A 17,395-nucleotide genomic window follows, 5' to 3' on the forward strand; every position below is an offset into this window, starting at 1 on the left:
AGCGTTGGATACGAACACCATCCAAACAAAGGCTTTGAGTTTATATGAGAATTTTGCTGCAAAGGAACCTAAAGACGACGACGGCAACCATGCTGAAGATGATGATGATGCAGATGATCCTCAACCAGGGACATCCACTGATTCCCAGCCTCAGAAACGTTTTTCCGCAAGCAAAGGATGGTTCGCGAAGTTTCAGAAACGCTTCGCCCTGAAAAGCGTTTCCCTGCATGGGGAGTCTGCTTCCGCTGACACTGCCGCTGCTGAAACTTACGTGAACCAGACGTTCAAGAATATTATCGCCGAAGGTGGATACAAGCCGGAACAAGTCTTTAATATGGATGAGACTGGTTTGTTTTGGAAGAGAATGCCGTCGCGAACTTTCCTGTTCAAAGAGGAAGCCAAAGCCTCTGGCTTTAAGGCATTCAAGGATCGCGTTACCCTCGTGATGTGTGGCAATGCTGCTGGATTTTTGTTAAAGCCGGGGCTTATTTATAAGTCGAAAAATCCTCGCGCTTTGAAAAATAAAAATAAGAATCTCCTTCCCGTGTACTGGATGCATAATCAAAAAGCATGGATTACGAAGATGCTGACCTCCAACTGGTTCCACCAGTGTTTTATCCCGCAAGTCAGCAAATATCTCTTAGAGAAGGGCTTGCCATTCAAGATCCTTCTCCTTATGGATAACGCTGGTGGACACGCAACTGACCTGTCGCATGAGGGCATTCAGGTTGAGTTCCTGCCACCCAACACCACGTCATTAATTCAACCGATGGACCAGGGGGTTATCAGGGCGTTCAAGGCTCTCTACACGAAGAATACCTTGGCGGACCTCGTTGCGTGTGTGGATGCTGCCCAAGATGACGAGGATGAAGATTTCAACTTGAAGGCGTACTGGCGGCAGTACACCATAGCCACGTGCCTGCAGAATATTCAGAAGGCACTTCAAGAGATGAAACCTGCAACCGTGAATGCGAGCTGGAAGAAGTTGTGGCCCGATATTGTTTACGACGACAAGGGATTTACTCCGTCGGAAATCCAACACTCTGCAATACGGAAATCTGTGCAGTTGGCTGCCATAATTGGAGGTGACGGGTTTGGCGACATGACGACTGAAGACGTCGACGAGTTGTTGGACTGCCATTCCCAGCCCCTAACTGACGCAGACCTCGAAGACCTGACGAAATCGGCAAGTGAGGAAGAGAGTGATACCCAGGAAGAGACCCAAGAAAATGTCGAAGAAACGGGCTTAACATTAGAACGGCTTGCCAAGTTCTGCAACCATATCAAGGAGGCGAAAGAAATGTTACAAGAGTGGGACGAGGATATGGTTCGCTCGATGCAATTCTCCAACAAGGTCGATGACATCATGACTCCCTACAGGATGCTCTTGGATCGAAAAAAGAAGCAGCGGCAACAACTTCCGATCACAATGTTCTTCCAGCCTCGCAAAAAAGAGCCAGTTCCTCCTGCTAGTACGCCTTCGGAAGAAATTGAAGAAGTTTCCCAGGAAGAAGTTGAAGAGGTGTCCCAGGAAAAGACACCTCATTGACTGCACAGTAGAACACATCATCAGCTTCATCATCATCATTTCTACTGTGCAGCAAATTCATCGCCATCACCATTCAAGTTTTTCTTCAACTTCTTTCGTGGTGAGTACAGTAACAATCTTTATTTTTTACTTTAATATTCTTACTGCCTGTTTTATAGTTTAGTAATGTACGTACTGTATGCATTAAGTTAAAGGGAAGGTTTTAAAAGTCTACATGTTGTAACCTATCATATTTTTTTTGTTTAAAATTTACATTTACGTACGTAAAACAATCTCTCTCTCTCTCTCTCTCTCTCTCTCTCTCTCTCTCTCTCTCTCTCTCTCTCTCTCTCGTAAATTGTTTTCCTGCTTTGCTACGTACAATACCGTATAATTTATATTTGTAAGGTAACATATTTTGTAAATGCTTTTACTGTAAATATTGTATGTACTGTATCATTATTTATCACTATCATCATGCGCGTTAAATGCCTTGTTTGTTCTGAGCGTGGTTGTTTACTGAGCGTACACGCCGTCGTTTCAGGCGGCGTCATAAAGAAAAAGATTTCATTTGGAAGTCCTAAGAAAAATACGTAAACTAAAACATTGGTAATAAAAAAATCAACATACAGTACTGTATAATCAATATAATCGATGCAAAAACTAACCTATACATATATGTGTACACTAAATGAGTTTGGTTCTTCATTATGATCAGAGATGAACGTAAACAAAACATTGGTTGCCATTTTTTATCGTGCTTTTTAGGTGTTTAGGAAACGCATGATATAAAATCGCCTTTAATATTTGTGCCTGTTTTAGTTTAGGGTGCTGTAGTACATGCATTAAGTGTTCTGTACATTAAAGGGTGGTTTGTTAACAGTACTACGTACAAGGGAAGGTTTTAAAAGTCCGAATATACATGTTAAATAAATAGGTAAATATGATGTCACTACTTCGCGGATTTTCACCTATCGCGCCCGCGTCTGGAACCTATCTACCGCGATAAACGAGGGTTCACTGTAACATGAATAACAAAAGTAATGACAATCTTACCTTTCGCTTGAAATTCGTCAGCTTCTCTACTACACCTCCAAGAAGCGATGATATATTAGAGGCACTTCGGTTGTCTGTGAAGAGAACTTTCTCCAGTTCTGACACTGCTGAGGTTACCTGGCAGGCTTCCCTATCAAGAGTTTTCTGAGCCACACGAAATTTCTTGTTTAAGACATCGTAAGGCACCTGTTGTTTAAAACAGTAAAGTTGAAAACTTTATAAAAGATGCTATTCAACCTTTTCTGTAAAATAATATTGCTACATATTAAACATTATGATTAATTTTAAACAATTACAAGACACAATACTGTATATCTAACCTAGACATGGCACAAATTGAGAAGGCTCATTTGACTAACCTTGAGTGTGGGGTGTTCAATGGAAGTCACATCTGCCATGGTGACAAGGCTCTGCAAACATAAACAATTTCAAATTAAATTACTGTGTTTACCCTAAAATGAGTATCATATACCGTACTGTACAGTCCAGGAGTTACAAATGTAATATTTTATTAAAAAATGTTATTTTTATTAGTAAAATAAATTTTTGAATATACTTACCCGATAATCATGTAGCTGTCAACTCCGTTGCCCGACAGAATTCTATGGAGGGATACGCCAGCTATCACAATACTAGAAGGGGGTGTACTTACCAGCGCCACCTGTGGCCAGGTACTCAAGTACTTCTTGTTGACACCTCCTCAATTATTCCTCGGTCCACTGGTTCTCTATGGGGAGGAAGGGAGGGTCGATTAAATCATGATTATCGGGTAAGTATATTCAAAAATTTATTTTACTAATAAAAATAACATTTTTCAATATTAAACTTACCCGATAATCATGTAGCTGATTCACACCCAGGGGGGTGGGTGAAAACCAGTGTACAAGATTAAAGGATAGCTAAGTATCCCATATTTCATATAACAGTTATCTCAAATAACAATGAAATAATAAGTACCTGGTAAGGAAGTCGAATTGAACCGTTACTCTGCCTCTTTTTTAAGTTCGTCTTCCTTACTGAGCGCAGCGTTCCTCTTGGAGGCTGAATCAACCCAAAGGTGCCAAAGTATATGGGGTTGCAACCCCTACTAAAGGACCTCTACAAAACCTCTAACCCAGGCGCTTCTCAAGAATGAATAGACCACCCGCCAAATCAAAAGGATGCGGAAGGCTTCTTAGCCTACCGTAACAACCATAAAAACAACAATAAAAGCATTCAAGAGAAAGGTTAAAAAAGGTTATGGGATTAAGGGAATGTAGTGGCTGAGCCCTCACCTACTACTGCACTCGCTGCTACGAATGGTCCCAGGGTGTAGCAGTTCTCGTAAAGAGACTGGACATCTTTCAGATAAAATGATGCAAACACTGACTTGCTCCTCCAATAGGTTGCATCCATTATGCTCTGCAGAGAACGGTTTTTATTAAAGGCCATCGAAGTAGCTACGGCTCTTACTTCGTGGGTCCTTACCTTCAGCAATGCAAGGTCTTCCTCCTTTAAGTGAGAGTGGGCTTCTCTAATCAGAAGCCTTATATAATATGAAACCCCATTCTTGGACATGGGCCTCGAAGGTTTCTTGATGGCACACCATAAGGCTTCTGACTGTCCTCGAAGAGGTTTAGACCTCTTAAGATAAAATTTGAGAGCTCTGACAGGGCAAAGAACTCTCTCTAGTTCGTTACCTACCATGTTGGAGAGGCTAGGTATTTCAAACGATCTAGGCCAAGGACTTGAAGGAAGTTCGTTCTTTGCTAGGAATCCAAGCTGAAAAGAACATGTTGCAGATTCGGTCGTGAAACCAATGTTCTTGCTGAAGGCATGAACCTCACTGACTCTCTTAGCTGTTGCAAGGCAGACGAGAAAAAGAGTCTTGAGGGTAAGGTCCTTGAAGGAAGCTGACTGGAGAGGTTCGAACCTAGGTGACATAAGGAACCTTAAGACTACGTCTAGGTTCCAGCCTGGAGTGGATAGACGACGCTCTTTAGACGTCTCAAAAGACTTAAGAATGTCTTGAAGGTCCTTGTTGGAAGAAAGGTCCAAACCTCTGTGGCGGAGAACTGAAGCCAACATACTCCTATACCCTTTAATCGTAGGGGCTGAAAGGGATCTCTCATTCCTAAGATGTAGAAGGAAGTCAGCTATTTGGGTCACAGAGGTATTGGTAGAGGATATTGAATTGGCTCTACACCAGCTTCGGAAGACCTCCCACTTAGACTGGTAGACTCTACGAGTGGAAACTCTTCTCGCTCTGGCAATCGCACTGGCTGCCTCCTTCGAAAAGCCTCTAGCTCTAGCGAATCTTTCGACAGTCTGAAGGCAGTCAGCCGAAGAGCGTGGAGGTTTGGGTGCAACCTGTCTACGTGAGGTTGACGTAGAAGGTCCACTCTTAGAGGTAGAGTCCTGGGGATGTCGACTAGCCATTGAAGTACCTCTGTGAACCATTCTCTTGCAGGCCAAAGGGGAGCAACCAGCGTCAGCCGTGTCCCTTCGTGCGAGAGGAATTTCTGCAGAACTTTGTTTATTATCTTGAACGGTGGGAATGCGTACAGGTCGAGATGGGACCAGTTCAGTAGAAAAGCATCCACATGAACTGCTGCAGGGTCTGGAACAGGGGAACAGTACAGCGGAAGTCTCTTGGTTAAGGAGGTGGCAAACAGATCTATGGTAGGTTGACCCCACAAGGTCCAAAGTCTGTTGCACACACTCTTGTGGAGGGTCCATTCCGTGGGAATGACCTGATTCCTTCTGCTTAGGCGATCTGCTGAAACGTTCATATCGCCCTGAATGAACCTCGTGACCAGAGTGAGGTTTAGACCTCTTGACCAAATGAGGAGGTCCCTTGCGATCTCGTATAGGCTCCTCGAATGGGTCCCTCCTTGCTTGGAGATGTAAGCCAAGGCTGTGGTATTGTCTGAGTTCACCTCCACCACTTTGCCTAGCAGGAGGGACTTGAAGTTCAACAGGGCTAAATGGACCGCTAGTAGCTCCTTGCAGTTGATGTGGAGTAATTCCTGTTCTTCGTTCCACGTTCCCGAGCATTCCCGTCCGTTCAAGGTCGCACCCCAGCCCGAGTCCGATGCATCTGAGAAGAGACGAAGATTGGGGGTCTGAATAGCCAACGAAAGACCCTCCCTGAGAAGGAGGTTGTGCTTCCACCACAGGAGAGTGGTCTTCATCTCTTGGGTGATTGGGATAGAGACTGCTTCGAGAGTCGAACCCTTGTCCCAATGAGCTGCAAGATGGAATTGAAGAGGGCGGAGGTGGAGTCTCCCTAGCTCGACGAACAGGGCCAGTGATGAAAGGGTCCCTGTGAGACTCATCCACTGTCTCACCGAGCAACTGCTCCTCTTCAGCATGCTCATGATGCACTCTAGGGCTTGGCTTATCCTGGGGGCCGAAGGAAAAGCCCGAAAATCCTGACTCCGAATCTCCATTCCCAGGTACACAATGGATTGGGAGGGAATGAGTTGAGACTTTTCTATGTTGACTAATAGACCCAGTTCTCTGATTAAGTCTAAAGTCCAATTGAGATTCTCCAGACAGCGACGACTCGTGGAGGCTCTCAACAGCCAGTCGTCCAAGTAGAGGGAGGCTCTGATGTCCGATAAGTGTAGGAATTTTGCTATATTCCTCATCAGATGAGTAAAGACCATAGGAGCTGTGCTTAGGCCAAAACACAGGGCTTGGAATTGGTAGACAACCTTTCCGAAAACGAATCTCAGGAAAGGTTGGGAGTCTGGATGAATAGGAACGTGAAAGTAGGCATCTTTCAAGTCCAACGAGACCATCCAGTCCTCCTGCCTGACCGCTGCTAAGACCGACTTCGTCGTCTCCATCGTGAACGTCTGCTTGGTGACATACGCGTTGAGCGCGCTGACGTCCAGCACCGGTCTCCAACCTCCTGTCTTCTTGGCCACAAGAAAGAGACGGTTGTAGAAGCCCGGGGATTGATGGTCCCGGACTATAACCACTGCCTTCTTCTGCACAAGTAGCGACACCTCCTGGTGCAATGCTAGCCTCTTGTCCTCTTCTTTGTAGTTGGGAGAGAGGTTGATGGGTGATGTGGTCAGAGGTGGTTTGAGGCAGAATGGAATCCTGTAACCGTTCCTCAGCCAACTGACAGACTGGGCGTCTGCACCTCTCTTCTCCCAGGCTCGCCAGAAGATCTTGAGCCTGGCTCCTACTGCTGTCTGGAGATGCGGAGAGTCAGTTTTTACCTTTAGATGTCCTGGAGCCTTTCCTGGACTTGCTCCTGTAAGAGTCTGGACGGGAGCTTCCTCGGCTGGGGGCTCTACCACGAAAGGGCGGTATGAACCTCGTAGCAGGGGTATCAGCCACTGGTGAGCGATAAGTCTTGGGGACTGAGGTAGTAACCTTAGACTTACGAGCCGATGAGGCTACAAGATCGTGTGTGTCCTTTTGTATCAGGGCAGCAGACAAGTCCTTAACCAGCTCTTCAGGGAAGAGGAACTTCGAGAGCGGAGCAAAAAGGAGTTGTGACCTTTGGCAAGGTGTAATGCTGGAAGAAAGGAAGGTACACAGCTGTTCCCTTTTCTTCAAAACCCCTGATACAAACATCGACGCAAGCTCACCAGATCCATCCCTAATGGCCTTATCCATGCAGGACATCAATAGCATGGCAGAATCCTTGTCCGCAGGAGAGGTCTTCTTGCTGAGGGCCCCCAGGCACCAGTCAAGAAAGTTGAACATCTCAAATGCTCTAAACAGTCCTTTCAGTAAGTGATCCAGGTCTGAGAAGGTCCAGCAAACCTTAGAGCGCCTCATTGCAGTTCTCCGAGGCGAGTCCACCAGACTTGAGAAGTCAGCCTGGGCAGAGGCAGGTACTCCCAAGCCTGGTGCTTCTCCTGTGGCATACCAAACGCTCGCTTTCGAAGTGAGCTTGGTCGGCGGGAACATGAAAGAAGTCTTGCCAAGGTGTTGCTTAGACTGCAGCCACTCCCCTAAGATCCTTAATGCTCTCTTAGAGGACCTTGCTAGGACTAGCTTAGTATAGGAGGACTTAGCTTGTTGTATGCCCAGCGAAAACTCAGATGGCGGAGAGCGGGGAATAGCAGAGACAAAGTGGTCTGGGTAAACCTCCCTAAGCAGAACCAAGACCTTACGAAAGTCAATAGACTGTGGAGAAGGCTTGGATTCATCCACGTCTGATGAGGGATCCAGGTGTGCCTCCTCATCATCAGACGCCTCATCACCAGAGTGTAGCGAAGGTATCGGACAAGAATGCTGAACAGCAGAGTCAGACCGAGTAGGAACAATAGTGGTTTCCTCTTCAAGTAACTGTTGAGGGAGAACCTGAGGCTCAGACTGCAAAGGCTGAATAGCAGACGAAGCAGAAGGAAGGCGCATGGGTGGAGGAGGCTGACTCCTGGTTGAACCCAAGGATTGCGCTTGCTGAGCGGTTGGTGGAAGCGGAGTAGCAAGTTCCTGTTCCTGTGGTGTGAGCGGAGCGTGATGAGGTTGAGGCTGCGCAGAACAAGGTAAATGTCTCGCAAGCTGAGGCTCCTGAGGCGCAAGGCCAAGGTGTAGTGGAGCTTGCCTTGTGGATGGCTGAGCTCGCTGCAGCGAGAGCTGAGGAGACTGACTCATGGACGGGAGAGGTTGTTGTACCTCAGCCAAGAGTTGCACCACTGGTGGAGCAGCAAAGGGAGGCGGAGGAAGAGAGGTATAATCCTCCTGATCCCATAGCAAAGGTTGCCTTAAAGAAGGCGGAGGCTGAACACCACTGGGAACAGCAAACTCAGACCGTGGCTCAACATCGTACGCCTGGCAGGTGGTACTGCGATCAGGCGGAGCAAGCGCAGGCGGAGCGAGCGCAGGCGGAGCGAGCGCAGGCGGAGGGAGTGTAGGCGGAGGCGGAGGCGCAACACTCTCAGCCCGACACTCACGCATCAAGTCCGAAAGCTGTGCTTGCATGGACTGTAGTAAAGTCCACTTAGGGTCGGCAGAAACAACAGTAGGCTGAGGTAAAGCCTTAACAGTCGAGCTCTGTTGTGGCAGAACCTTACTCCTCTTGGGCGGAGTGCAGTCGACAGATGACTGCGGCGAGTCAGAGCTGAGCCAATGACTGCAACCTGGCTGAGCACTCGCGGACTGGACTCTGCGTTTAAGTGGTCTCGAGACCTGAGACCAACGTTTCTTCCCTGACAGATGATCAGCGGACGAGAAAAAGACGGGCTCAATCGTCTGCGGGTGGGAGTGACGGTCTTTGGAAGACACGCCCGCAACCACCGAGGATACTTCTGTGCGCCTAACAAGGCCTGCCGAACCCTTATGCCCTTCGACATTGCTTCTCCCCTGGGCATGGGAGCTTGCAAGAGGTCCCGGACTGGGAGGACGACTGGCTCGCACAGAAGAATCCTCACGCACCACACTGGCACTGACACTAGCACTTGGCACTGCACTGACACTAGCACTCGTCACAGCACTGGCACTAACTCCACCCACTGCACTCTTGACCTTAAGTTCCTTAACTTCGGCCATCAGAGACTTATGGTCACTTACCACTGACTCTACTTTATCGCCTAAGGCCTGAATAGCACGCAAAACAACAGACATATCAGGCGGAGGGCAAACAGTAGGTTCGGGGGTAGCCACTACAGGGGTAGGAAAAGGTAGGGGATCATGAGGTGAGGAAAACAGTGAAGAGTGAGAAGAACTCCTCCTAACTCTACCTCTCTCTAACTTAGATGAATATTTTAAAAGACGGACAAATTCCAGTTCCGAAAGTCCGGCGCATTCCTCACATCGATTTTCTAACTGACAGGGCCTGTCCCTACAGTCAGAACAAGCGGTGTGAGGATCTACCGAGGCCTTCGGAATACGCCTATTGCAAGACCTACATCGTCTATGGGAGGGGGCTTGCGAAATGTCAGACATCTTGAATTCAAAGAGTTAGCCAAAGGGGTTTCCAAAATCAAGCAAAAGATCGTTAACCGTTAATCAGGACTATATAAAAGCTATCTAGCTAATATAAGAAGGTTTCCAGTAATGCGACAGCCGAAATCTGAGAGAATACTTCACCAATTAGCCGTGAACAAACTCGAAGATCATAAGCGTATCCCAGAACGTCTTGCCGGAAGCACGACAGAGGAATAATTGAGGAGGTGTCAACAAGAAGTACTTGAGTACCTGGCCACAGGTGGCGCTGGTAAGTACACCCCCTTCTAGTATTGTGATAGCTGGCGTATCCCTCCATAGAATTCTGTCGGGCAACGGAGTTGACAGCTACATGATTATCGGGTAAGTTTAATATTGAAAAAAACATGTTTAGAGATTTTAGCATGAAATGGCGAGATATTACAATTCTATTAAATTAAAAGTAACAAAAATTAACAGCTGTGCATAATGGCATTTACATGATCTGTGATCAACAATGTATGCAATGAGATGGAGAGTTTATTAAACTGCATGGCTATACTTGTCATCAATTACGGTGAAATCCTTACTGTCTCCTCCTTTTGGAAGAGGTTAGTATTGATGAGGTAAGCATGCAAGAGAACAAGGGTCCAATAAGACAATGGCAAAGTCCTTGATGAGACTGTCAGATTAATAAAGATCTTATAAAGTAAAAAGGAAAAGAAATGAAAACCCTACGATTCCCAAGGTAAAATGTGCTTTCAAGGTTTCTAGGATATGATGTTAAGGACAGCAAACTAACCTACTTTTTGTTCCTACATAGCAACAAACCCTTGTCCTTTAATATGGAAGTATCCTTATTATTATTATTATTATTACTACGCTAAGCTACAACCCTAGTTGGAAAAGCAGGATGCAATGAGCCCAAGGGCTCCAACAGGGAAAATAGCCCAGCGAGGAAAGGATACAAGGAAATAATTAAACTAAAAGAGAAGTAATTAACAACAAAAATAAAATGTTTTAAGAATAGTAACAACATTAAAATGTTATTTTCATTAGTAAAATAAATTTTTGAATATACTTACCCGATAATCATGTAGCTGTCAACTCTGTTGCCGACAGAAATCTACGGTCGGGATACGCCAGCGATCGCTATACAGGTGGGGGTGAACACAACAGCGCCATCTGTGGTCAGGTACTCCAGTACTTCTTGTCAACACCACCTCAATTTTTTCCTCGGTCCACTGGTTCTCTATGGGGAGGAAGGGTGGGTCAATTAAATCATGATTATCGGGTAAGTATATTCAAAAATTTATTTTACTAATGAAAATAACATTTTTCAATATTAATCTTACCCGATAATCATGTAGCTGATTCACACCCAGGGTGGTGGGTGGAGACCAGCATACATGTTAACAAAGAAGCTAAGTATCCCGTATTTTATTTTATTAGTTATTCAAAAATAACATAAAATAAATAAGTACCTGGTAAGGAAGACGACTTGAACCATTACTCTGCCTTTATTAAGTACGTCTTCCTTACTGAGCGTAGCGGTCCTCTTAGGATGCTGAACGACTCTTAGGTGCTGAAGTATAAAGGGCTGCAACCCATACTAAAGGACCTCATCACAACCTTTAACCTCGGCGCTTCTCAAGAAAGAATTGACCACCCGCCAAATCAACAAGGATGTGGAAGGCTTCTTAGCCGACCGTACAACCCATAAAAAGTATTCAAGAGAAAGGTTAAAAGGGTTATGGGATTATGGGAATGTAGTGGCTGAGCCCCCGCCTACTACTGCATTCGTTGCTACGAATGGTCCCAGGGTGTAGCAGTTCTCGTAAAGAGACTGGACATCTTTGAGATAGAATGATGCGAACACTGACTTGCTTCTCCAATAGTTTGCATCCATAACACTCTGCAGAGAACGGTTCTGTTTGAAGGCCACTGAAGTAGCCACAGCTCTCACTTCATGTGTCCTTACCTTCAGCAAAGCAAGGTCTTCTTCCTTCAGATGAGAATGTGCTTCCCTAATCAGGAGCCTGAATAGGTAAGAAACTGAGTTCTTAGACCTTGGAAGAGAAGGCTTCTTGATATCACACCATAAGGCTTCTGATTGTCCTCGTAAAGGTTATGACCTTTTTAGATAGTACCTAAGAGCTCTAACTGGGCAAAGTACTCTCTCCAGTTCGTCCCCCACCAAGTTGGACAGGCTTGGGATCTCGAACGACTTAGGCCAAGGACGTGAAGGAAGCTCGTTTAGCAAAAAACCGAGCTGCAAGGAACATGTAGCCGTTTCAGATGTGAAAACTATGTTCCTGCTGAAGGCGTGGATCTCACTTACTCTTTTAGCTGTTGTCAAGCACACGAGGAAAAGAGTTTTTAAAATGAGGTCCTTAAAAGAGGCTGATTGGAGAGGTTCAAATCTTGATGACATAAGGAACCTTAGGACCACGTCTAGATTCCAGCCTGGAGTGGACAACCGACGTTCCTTTGAGGTCTCAAAAGACCTAAGGAGGTCCTGTAGATCTTTGTTGGTGGAAAGATCCAAGCCTGTGTGGCGGAAAACCGCTGCCAACATACTTCTGTAACCCTTAATCGTAGGAGCTGAAAGGGATCTTACGTTCCTTAGATGTAACAGGAAGTCAGCAATCTGGGTTACAGTGGTACTGGTTGAGGAAACTGCATTGGCCTTGTACCAGCTTCGGAAGACTTCCCCTTTAGACTGATAGACTCTAAGAGTGGATGTCCTCCTTGCTCTGGCAATCGCTCTGGCTGCCTCCTTCGAAAAGCCCCTAGCTCTTGAGAGTCTTTCGAAAGTCTGAAGGCAGTCAGACGAAGAGCGTGGAGGTTTGGGTGTACCTTCTTTACGTGAGGTAGACGTAGAAGGTCCACTCCTAGAGGAAGAGTCCTGGGAATGTCGACCAGCCATTGCAGTACCTCTATGAACCATTCTCTCGCGGGCCAGAGCGGAGCCAACCAACGTCAGCTGTGTCCCTTTGCGAGAGGCGAACTTCTGAAGTACCCTGTTGACAATCTTGAACGGCGGGAATGCATACAGGTCGAGATGGGACCAATCCAGCAGAAAAGCATCCACGTGAACTGCTGCTGGGTCTGGAATCGGAGAACAATACAACGGGAGCCTCTAGGTTATCGAGGTAGCGAACAGATCTATGGTTGGCTGACCCCACAGGGCCCAAAGTCTGCTGCAAACATTCTTGTGAAGGGTCCACTCTGTGGGGATGACCTGACCCTTCCGGCTAAGGCGATCTGCCATGACATTCATATCGCCCTGAATGAACCTCGTTACCAGCGTGAGCTTTCGATCTTTTGACCAGATGAGGAGGTCCCTTGCGATCTAGAACAACTTCCACGAATGAGTCCCTCCCTGCTTGGAGATGTAAGCCAAGGCTGTGGTGTTGTCAGAGTCCACCTCCACCACCTTGTTAAGCTGGAGGGACTTGAAGTTTATCAAGGCCAGATGAACCGCCAACAGCTCCTTGCAATAGATGTGAAGTGTCCTTAGCTCCTGATTCCATGTTCCCGAGCATTCCTGTCCGTCCAAGGTCGCACCCCAGCCCGTGTCTGATGCGTCAGAGAAGAGACGGCGGTCGGGTTTCTGAACAGCCAAAGGTAGACTTCCTTGAGAAGAAAGCTGTTCTTTCACCACGTGAGAGTAGACCTCCTCTCTTCGGAAACAGGAACTGAGACCGTCTCTAGCGTCATGTCCTTTATCCAGTGAGCCGCTAGATGATACTGAAGGGGGAGGAGGTGGCGTCTCCCTAACTCGATGAACAGGGCCAGCGATGAAAGTGTCCCTGTTAGACTCATCCACTACCTGACTGAGCATCGGTTCCTTCTCAGCATGCTCTGGATGCATTCTAGGGCTTAGTAGATCCTTGGGGCCGACGGAAAAACCCGAAAAGCTCGACTCTGAAGATCCATACCCAGGTAGACAATGGTCTGGGATGGGACGAGCTGGGACTCCTCAAAATTGACCAGGAGGCCCAGTTCCTTGGTCAGATCCATAGTCCATCTGAGAATCTCCAGACAGGGACGACTTGTGGGAGCTCTTAAAAGCTAGTCGTCTGACGGAGCCGGACACAAGATCATGGTACTGCTGCACAGTCTGTGAACTGTCAACCATGGGGAAGCGAGGAAGTACAGCGACAACCCGAAGCTGTCTAGACTGTCTGGGTCGTATAGACAACTCCTTATCGGGTTGCTGAGGTTGCCGCACTGCGTCACAACAAGTCACTTCTGCTGGTTGTTGAACGTCTTCCCAGTGACACACTGACTCCGTAAACAAAAAAAAATCCTCTAACAAGGACTAAGCTTGGACTGCATGTCTTGCAACAAAGCTCAAGGTCTATGGGAGCAGGTGTGGTAACAGACGGGGTTAGCGACTGAAGTGGAACCATTACCCTCCCTGGAAGCATGTTATGCTTAAATAAAAGTCCATAGGAGGCTAAGCAGCTAAAGGCTCCTCTCCAAATGACAGAGTCCTCAAGGGAATATCAGAAGGAGGGAGAATAGCACTTTCTCATCTACAGGAACCATATCCGAGAAAAGCTAAGTTCTCTCAGTGAGGGTTTCACTGGTGCAAAAGCAGCAGACTAGAAGGCAACGTTATGAAACTGCTTGACAGTCTAGTGAGTTGGCAACAACCAAAGATGTGTGACTGAGGAGCATGCGGTAAGGTATGCAGAGCATGCTGTATGTAGAGCATGCTGTAAGGTAAGCAGAGCATGTTGCAAGGCGTGCGGCTTATGCTGCATGGGATGAGGCTCATGCTGCATGGGATGAGGCTCATGCTGCATGGTATGAGGCTCATGCTGCATGGGATGAGGCTCATGCTGCAAGGGATGAGGCTCATGCCGCATGCGTTGAGGAGAATGCCGCATAGTATGAGGCTCCTGCCTCATGGGTTGAGGCGGTTGCCGCATAGCATGAGGCTCCTGCCTCATGGTTTGAGGAGGATGCCGCATAGCATGAGGCTCCTCATAGCATGAGACTCCTGCCTCATGGGTTGAGGAGGATGCCGCATAGCATGAGGCTCCTGCCTCATGGGTTGAGGAGGATGCCGCATAGCATGAGGCTCCTGCCTCAAGGGTAGAGGAGGTTGCCGCATAGCATGAGGCTCCTGCCTCATGGGTTGAGGAGGATGCCGCATAGCATGAGGCTCCTCATAGCATGAGGTCCCTGCCTCATGGGTTGAGGAGGATGCCGCATAGCATGAGGCTCCTGCCTCATGGTTTGAGGAGGATGCCGCATAGCATGAGGCTCCTCATAGCATGAGGCTCCTCATAGCATGAGGCTCCTGCCTCATGGTTAGAGGAAGTTGCCGCATAGCATGAGGTTCCTGCCTCAAGAGTTGCGTCTGCCTCAAGGGTTGAGGAGGTAGCTGCGCAGAGAGAGGCTCTTGCCTCAAGAGTTGAGGCTCTTGCCTCAAGAGTTGAGGTTCTTGCCTCAAGAGTTGAGGCTCTTGCCTCAAGAGTTGAGGTTCTTGCCTCAAGAGTTGAGGCTCTTGCCTCAAGAGTTGAGGCGGTTGCCGCATAGCCAGAGGCTGCTGCCTCAAGGATGGAGGAGGTTGCTGCAACGCATGAGGCTGCTGCCTCAAGGATGGAGGAGGTTGCCGCAACGCATGAGGCTCCTGCCTCAAGGGAAGAGGAGGTTGCTGCAAAGCATGAGGCTCCTGCCTCAAGGGTTGAGGAGGTTGCCGCATAGCAAGAGGCTCCTGCCTCAAGGAAAGTGGAGGTTGCTGCATAGCGCTGGTACCTGGCAACTCCCAATGCGGCAGCTCACGCATGGAGGCAGGAGGAGCCTCAACATCATACGTCTGGCAGGGTGGACTGCGCAGAGGTGGAGGAGCGCTCGCAGGAGGAGGTGTGCTAACCTTCTCTGCCTGAAACTCCTGCATCAACACCGCAAGCTGAGACTGCATTGTCTGCAGCATAGACCACTAGAGTCTAAGAAAGACAACAACAAACGGAGCTACTGTCCGTTGAGACTGAGGGTCTAAAACAGCTGGTGCGGCAACAGACGGAGTTACTGCCTGTTGCGGTACCACCTTGCCTCTCTGGGAGGTGTGCAGTTGTCGTACTGCAGCAAGTCCGAACTGACCCAGTGCTAATGGCTCCACCTAGGAGTTGAACTTGCGCGGAAGGGACCGACTTGCACTTAAAAGCTGCAAGATTTGGTCCATGGTTTCTGCGAGAAACCTCTTCCGCAGACGAGGAATAAATGGGCTCTCTCGTCTTTGTGTGGGTGGGGTGATCACGTCGGCTACGTGAGTTGGTTACACCCGAAACCACGGAGGGAAACGTCTGTTCGTCGATCAAGGCCTGATGAACCCATAAGTCCTTCGACGTTACTTCTCCCCTGCTTGGGAGCTTGTAAGAGGTCCCAGACTAGGCGAACAACTGGCACGAACAGACGAACCCTCGAACGCAACACTGTAACACTTTGCGCTTATCACTTTATCACTTTTGATTTTCTGTTTGCACTTATTTCACTGAACTCGAAACTTTAAGTGGTTTGTACCTGAAACACGCAATTCTATCCTTCATTAAAAGTTAGTAATTGCGAAAACAGTATTACAATGTAACAGAAAAACATAATGAAAGATAAATAATTCAGTGGCTGGAAAAGAGACTAAACACTAGATCAAATAAACTACGTTTAAAATCTCTCACCACATAAAGCCTGGGAACAAGAATAAAACTCTAGAAACGTTTACCTTCTTCCCCTAAAGAGACTAGGGAGAAGAGCAAAAACGATAACAACGTTACCCGCTTGAACGAAACGTTTATCCTCCTCTCTCTCCCTCCGTCTCTATCTCTCTCTCTCTCTCTCTTGACTTAGAACCTGAGAGATGAGCCCAATTATATATATCGTTAAAACATATTATTGTTAAAGGAAAAAAACTGAAAGATTTCCCAAATAAAAAGTTCCTTTATTAGAATTAAAACCATTTAAGCTAAGAAAGAATGAACAAAACGCTAGAATCGGTTTACTCTTACTGCAACGTGACACCGTGAATACTCTCTCTCTATCGTAACGATAGAGCGCAAGTTGAACGTTCTGAACGTCAACAACTGCAGAGACAAAACAAAACGTTAGTTCAACTTTGAAAACAGTACGAGACTATCAAAGAAATTCTTTCAAAAACATTAAAATAGCATAATATGTTAACAGGTAAAAACGAAATGACGGGCTCAATGTTAATTAACTTCGGTTCCAAGAAAAGACCGCCTACTATTAGGAAAGGTCGAATATAAACAAATATAAAAATTAATTTTAATAAGTTTATAATAAAAGGAAGTTAATCGAAGAGGCCTATAAAAGGCGGAGAGATATAAAATAAAACTATAACTTTTGTTAAGCAAAATTAAGAAAGAGAGTCTATACTCTCTTCGACACCAACACTTCCGTCTAAGGGAAGGGTCGGCCATTAAAAGTGAAAGAGTTCATACTCTCTTCGTCACCAAAATTAAATCAAAAATTAAATCAAATTAATTCCAAAAACTTGCTAAGCTAATGATAAAGCTTCCTGAATAGCGAAGGCTAAACTCTAGAGCAAATACATCACCAAATCGTGAGCAATAACTCCAGAATCAACAGCGTATCCATGTAGGTCTAGCCGGAGGCACGACAGAGGAAAAATTGAGGTGGTGTTGACAAGAAGTACTGGAGTACCTGACCACAGATGGCGCTGTTGTGTTCACCCCCACCTGTATAGCGATCGCTGGCGTATCCCGACCGTAGATTTCTGTCGGCAACAGAGTTGACAGCTACATGATTATCGGGTAAGACTAATATTGAAAAATAACCTTTCATACATAAAATATAAAAACTTTGAAGAAACAAGAGGAAGAAAAATAAGATAGAATAATGTGCCATTGTATACCCTCAAGCAAGAGAACTCTACCCCAAGACAGT

General features: G+C 46.7%; 1 protein-coding gene across 5 annotated transcripts in view; it reads right to left on the reverse strand.

Moving 5' to 3' along the window:
• The window catches only part of Kaz (Katazuke), a 78,446-nt gene that overhangs the window by 49,342 nt on the left and 11,709 nt on the right, over positions 1-17,395 (reverse strand). For all 5 annotated transcript variants that reach the window (XM_068372664.1, XM_068372667.1, XM_068372665.1 and 2 more), the window contains exons 2-3: positions 2,944-2,994; positions 2,585-2,770 (exon numbers count right to left, since the gene is read on the reverse strand). In XM_068372664.1, coding sequence (XP_068228765.1) covers positions 2,585-2,770; positions 2,944-2,994 — 237 coding nt within the window. The remainder of the gene's footprint in view (positions 1-2,584; positions 2,771-2,943; positions 2,995-17,395) is intronic.

Source organism: Palaemon carinicauda, chromosome 4, assembly GCF_036898095.1.
Source record: "Palaemon carinicauda isolate YSFRI2023 chromosome 4, ASM3689809v2, whole genome shotgun sequence".
Classification (NCBI taxonomy): domain Eukaryota; kingdom Metazoa; phylum Arthropoda; class Malacostraca; order Decapoda; family Palaemonidae; genus Palaemon; species Palaemon carinicauda.